Source organism: Octopus bimaculoides, chromosome 19 (assembly GCF_001194135.2).
Source record: "Octopus bimaculoides isolate UCB-OBI-ISO-001 chromosome 19, ASM119413v2, whole genome shotgun sequence".
Classification (NCBI taxonomy): domain Eukaryota; kingdom Metazoa; phylum Mollusca; class Cephalopoda; order Octopoda; family Octopodidae; genus Octopus; species Octopus bimaculoides.
In genome coordinates, this window is record NC_068999.1 from 24,573,460 (window position 1) to 24,579,189 (window position 5,730).

The 5,730-nt window shown below is 36.3% G+C and overlaps 1 protein-coding gene across 2 annotated transcripts in view; it reads left to right on the top strand.

The window, feature by feature from the left end:
- LOC106876432 (deoxyribodipyrimidine photo-lyase) overlaps positions 1-5,730 on the top strand; it is a 26,668-nt gene that overhangs the window by 14,173 nt on the left and 6,765 nt on the right. The window contains exons 7-10 of one of the 2 annotated variants that reach the window (XM_052974690.1): positions 1,689-1,841; positions 1,937-2,058; positions 2,632-2,791; positions 4,384-4,614. In XM_052974690.1, the coding sequence (XP_052830650.1) occupies positions 1,689-1,841; positions 1,937-2,058; positions 2,632-2,791; positions 4,384-4,541 (593 nt within the window). In that variant the 3' untranslated portion in view covers positions 4,542-4,614. Of the gene's footprint in view, positions 1-1,688; positions 1,842-1,936; positions 2,059-2,631; positions 2,792-4,383; positions 4,615-5,730 lie in introns of those variants that run through there. The other variant, XM_052974691.1, reaches the window with a different exon arrangement.

Genomic DNA, 5,730 nt, shown 5'->3' on the forward strand with positions numbered 1-5,730 from the left:
TTATTGTTATTGTTATTGTTATTGTTGGTGTTGGTGTTGGTGTTGTTGTTGTTGTTGTTGTTGTTGTTGTTAGCTGACAGAATTGTTAGCATGCTGGATGAAATGCTTAGCGGAATTTTGTCCTTATGTTCTGAGCTTAAATTCCACTGAAGTTGACTTTGCCTTTCATCCTTTTCGGGTCGATGAAACAAGTACCAGTTGCACACTGGGGTTGATGTAATCAATTCCCTCCCCTCCACACTCAAATTTTCAGGCCTTGTGCCTACAGTAGAAGGGATTATTATTATTACTCTTGCTGCATATTGAACAAATTTATGCTTCCAGATGGTAGTGAGATGTTGTGCTCTTCCCTAACAGTATTTTTATATTTGCCATGTTTTGTTTTATCTTAGCTGTAGTGTTATATCAGACATTGTTATTTGACTGTATTGCTACTTAACATGACTTATTTATTGCTAGTAAGTTTGAGAAAAGCTATGTTGAAGTGCTTAAGCCTTTTCTCCACTAGCATCTGCACTACTTGAGAAAACTGAAGAATTTCTTGTCAATGAGAGTCAATCCAATCTGGAAAAGTGTATTTTAACATTAGAAGGAGTTTGATAGTTGCTCAAAAATAATTCTGAATCAAATTCAGACTGACTGCTTGTTAAAAACCTGTTGATTTCTCAATTCCAAGTCCAAACATGGCCATAGAATTCATTTTGTAACTTCATGGTATCAGATTTGCTTCTTTTGCACAGCACCTTGGGCAAGTGTCTTCTACCTACCCTTGCTTTGACCATAGCCTTGTAAATGAAGTTTGGTCATAAGAAACGAGATGGAAACTTGTTAGGCACAGGCGTTGCTGTGTGTTAAGAAGCTTGCTTTCCGACCACATGGTTTCAGGTTCAGTCCCACTGTGTGGCACCTTGGGCAAGTGTCTAAGCCTTATGATTGGATTTGGTAGATGAAAACTGAAAGAAGTCCATCGTAATATATATATATATATATATATATATATATATATATATATATATATATATATATATATATATATAGTATTTCAGGGGAATGAATTTCCTTAAAATAATAGGTATATATGTATGATGAAACCATCCCTTCTAATTAAATTTATATATACATATATATACATACATATATATTTGTGTTTGTGTGTGTGTCTTTGTGTCTGTGTTTGACAACCAGTGTTGGCATGTTTACATCCCTGTGACTTAGTGATTCGGCAAAGGGACCGATAGAATAAGTACTAGGCTTAAACAAAAATAAATAAGTGTTGGTGTCGATTTGTTCAACTAAATCCTTCAAGGCAGTACCCCAGCATGGCCACAGTCAAATGACTGAAACAATAAGTGTATAAATTAGTGTGTTGACCTAAAGTACTTTATTGAGTAGCGTCCCTTTATTTTAAATTCAGTTGGAGCCATTCAGTAAAGAGAAATTGATAAAATATATATCTGGCATAAGTACAGGTATTTGGTGATCAAAATAATCAATAAAAACACCTAAAAGTGTGCTCCAGCATGACCACATTCCAAAAAGTGGAACCAGTTAAAGAATATAGAAATTCTGTCCAAATATCAATGAAATATATTCCAATTACCTTTATCCATCATTCTGTGAACACGTTTCATACCTCCCCTTTATTGTTTGTCTCCCTTAAATGTTTTTCTTGTTTCTTTATGTAATAGGTCATATATCTCCACAAAGATGTATACTGGTTGTTAAGAAATTTCAGAAATCTTACAAAAATAGTGTTGATGCATTTGTTGAAGAGGCTGTTATACGCAGTGAGCTGGCCGATAATTACTGCTATTACCAGAAGGACTACGACAATATAAATGGTAGGATTTGGTTTTTTTTTTTTTATCATTGATTCTGATGGAGTTCGCATAATGATCTTTAATCTATAAAACCTATCTCTTTGTTTGTATCTCAGGAGCTTATGAATGGGCTCGGAATAGCTTGAAGCAGCATGCTAAGGACAAACGAGAATACGTTTACTCAAGGAAAGTGTTTGAAGAAGGCAAGACTCATGATCAACTCTGGAATGCTGCCCAAGTAAGAATATGTTTATGTTTAATATTTTTTAGTAAAATATTAGGCTGCGAGCTGGCAGAATTGTCAGTATGCTGGGCAAAATGCTCAGCAGCATTTTGTCCGTTTCTACATTCTGAGCTCAAATGTTATTGGGGTCGACTTTGCCTTTCATGTTTTTGAAGCCAATAGAATAAGTATCAGTTGAGCATCATGGTCAATTTAATTGACCTAACCAAACCCTGAAATTGCTGGCCTTGTGCCAAAATTTTAAGACAATATTTTTTAGTAAATCTCCTTTTCTAAAGTAGATCATTTCATGTTTCTTTCCTTTTTTAATATTATGTGGATTTGTCTTTATGTTCTGAGTTGAAATTCCATCCTTTTGGGGTCGATAAATTAAGTACCATTTGCATACTGGAGTCGATCTGATTGACTGGCCCCCCCCCTCCCCCAAAATGTTGGGCCTTGTGCCTAGAGTAGAATTGGTCGTGCATATAATATTGGTTCCAGGTCAGAGGTGCTATTTTGCAAATTGTTTTGAGAAGCTAATCTGTGAATGTTTTATGTTATTTAAAACTATTTCTTTATTTCCAGATACAACTTGTCAAAGAAGGTAAAATGCATGGCTTTCTAAGGATGTATTGGGCGAAAAAAATTCTAGAATGGTCAACTACTCCTTCTGAAGCACTGGAAATTGCCATATACTTAAATGACCGATATTCTTTAGATGGAATTGATTCCAATGGATATGTTGGTATGTATTTATCTTTTAAAATATCTTCAGCTTTACAAAGGAGAAAAATGGTGAAATGTAATACACCTGTCATATCAGGAATACAGGAATTTCCTACTGATAATATGTTCGGAACTTAAACACATATTGAGCTTGAATACTGAAAACCTATTTTTTGTATCAGTTTTTATTGGCTGGTTTATGACATAAGGTGGCAATATATTAAAAGCACAAAATAGAGGAAGTAGTCAAAATAGCTCATTTATTAAGGCAGTGTGTTGACAAAATTGTTAGACTGCCAGATAAAATGCCTTATGGCATTTGTTCTGGCTCTTTGTATTCTGGGTTCAAATACCACCCCTTCTGGGACTCATAAAATAAAGTAACAATCAAGTATTTTAGTTGATTTTAATCAACTGTTGATTTCTACCATTGTGCAATAGTCTAGCACTGCACAATACATTGCTGTTGCTGTTGCTACTTCTTCCTCTTTCTCCTATCGTTCACTATTCCATGCATGCATGGTCTGACATAATTTGTTGGGGGTGATTTTGTACAACCAGAAGCCCTTCCTGTTGCATTCCCATGGCCAGACATATTTTATATGGAAGACTAGAAACAAGCGACATGCTTATTTACAACCATCATGATGTCAAAAGATGGGTACGTATGCACACACAGACACACATATACATGTGATAAGCTTCTTCCAGTTTTCAACTATCAAATTCACACAAAGCTTTGATCAGCCCATTTCTGTAGTAGAAGACACTTGCTCAAGGTGCTGTATAGTGGATCACCACATGGTGAGGAAGCAAGCTTCTTAACTGCATAGTCCCACCTGCACTTCCCACGCTGTAGGACCAAAATCCCTACACAACCATAGGGTCCCCAGGACAGTTGAAGTGTCACACTGGTTGATGTTATCTTATTGTAACATTCCCATATTACTGGAACTGTAACACACACAGTCACACAATAGACACACCCACATGCTGATACATTCAGATCAGATCAAAAGGTTTTTACTGTTGATAATAATGGTTTCCAAATTTTGGCACAAGACCAGCAATTTTAGGGAGAGTGGGTAAGTTGATAACATTAACCCCAGTGTTCAACTGGTACTTATTTTATCGGTCCCAAAAGGATGAAAGGCAAAGTCGACCTCAGTAGAATTTGAACTCAGAATGTAAAGATAGACAAAATGCTGCTAAGCTTTTTGCCCGGCATGCTAACGACTCTACCAGCTAAACTTGTATTGTTTCATAATGACTGCATCAGAAACTGCAACTCTCGGGTCTGACTCTGGTTACAGGACAAACAAATGCAATACTTATCTACAAGGGTAGATAAACTCAACAAAGAGTCAACAGCAAGCTATCAAACCAGGGGCCCCATTTAGGGCTTTTGAGTCTAGTGTTACTGACTCTTGGGACACACTGGTGTGAGAAGTCCCTTGATAAGTGTGAGGGCTATCCATGGTAGCTTGAATCAGTTGTGGGTTTTCCTTTTTCGTTTTATGGCATTGTTGAAAACAACAAATACATGAAATTCCTAATTAAATACTTGATTGTTTTTTAGACTCATTATTCACAATTGCTGTCTCTTTGTAGGCTGTATGTGGTCTGTTTGTGCTATTCATGATCGGGCCTGGGGGGAAAGAAAAATCATTGGCAAAATTCGGATCATGACATATGAAGGCTGCAAGCGGAAGTTCGATGTCGATGCCTACATTACCAAATATTGTTCCAAGAATTCTAAAAAAATATAAAGCCCAGCTCCCTTTCACTTCCAGTTTTGTTCAGAATGTTTTTCAGGAATAAATTTTTCTTAGTTGCTGCTTTTTTGGTTTTATGTTTGTCAGTCAGCTTTTATAAGAGTCCTTTTGAAATACATAATTGGCTAGTCCTGTATATTCATTTGAAGTTGATTGTTATTAAAACTACTTTTCGTGCATGATAAATAACATCCTTTCTTTTGGTCTTTGTTTTTTTCTGTAATATTCTATTACAATGGCTTAAAGCTGTAAATAATTGTAGTATTATGTATGAAGAAAAGTGTTTTACATGTTCAGGAAAACCAAGAAAACTGAGATTTTAAGCTGAGTGAGATTGGAAGTTGTGAGGTTTTTTTTAAGTTCCCTAAGTAATTGCCAATAAGTTAAGTGAAATAACTTTAATAATCCTCCTCCTCTTCTTCCATCCATCCATTTTCCATACTGGCATGGTTTGGACTGTTTAACAGGAGCTGGTAAGGCCAGGAGTTGCACCAGGCTCCATTGTCTGTTCTGGAATGATTTCTATGGCTGGATGCCCTTTCGAATGCCAACCACTTCACAGAGTGTACTGGATGCTTTTTATGTGGCACCAGCACCAAGACATAAATAATAAAAGAAAAAGAAATGGCAGTCTTATTTTTTTTCCTGATCTTTCTTGTGATAGCTGCTCTCAATACATGGATTTTTGAAGTTGTATGACTGCTGCCAGATCTTCAAACAGCTCTGTAATAATTTAAACTATATATGTATATAATGTCAGAGGAAAGAATTACAATACAGATTCTTCAAGCCAAGCCAAGTGGTAGGAGACCAGAGGGTAAACCAAGGACAAACAAGATAGTTAGATAATATCCATAGTCTGAGTTGGTCATGCTTGGGAATCCAGCCGGAAAGTCTAATAACAGTTGCTTCTGATAGGACCCTATGGAGGAGGTGTCTAAGGACTCTATCCCCACAATCATCTTGGGAGTAGTAGATGGAGAAGATGAATGGATGAATATGTGTGTGTGGATGTATAACTTGACAGATTTAGAATACAAGTTTGACTGTGGTTAAGAATTTCACTGTGCAGCTTCATGGTTCTAGATTTGTTTCTATTATTCTTTGAGCAAGTGTCTTCCAGTTTAACCTCTGAATGACCAATACTTTGGAAGTGAAATTTAGTAGATTTGGTAGTGGGGGG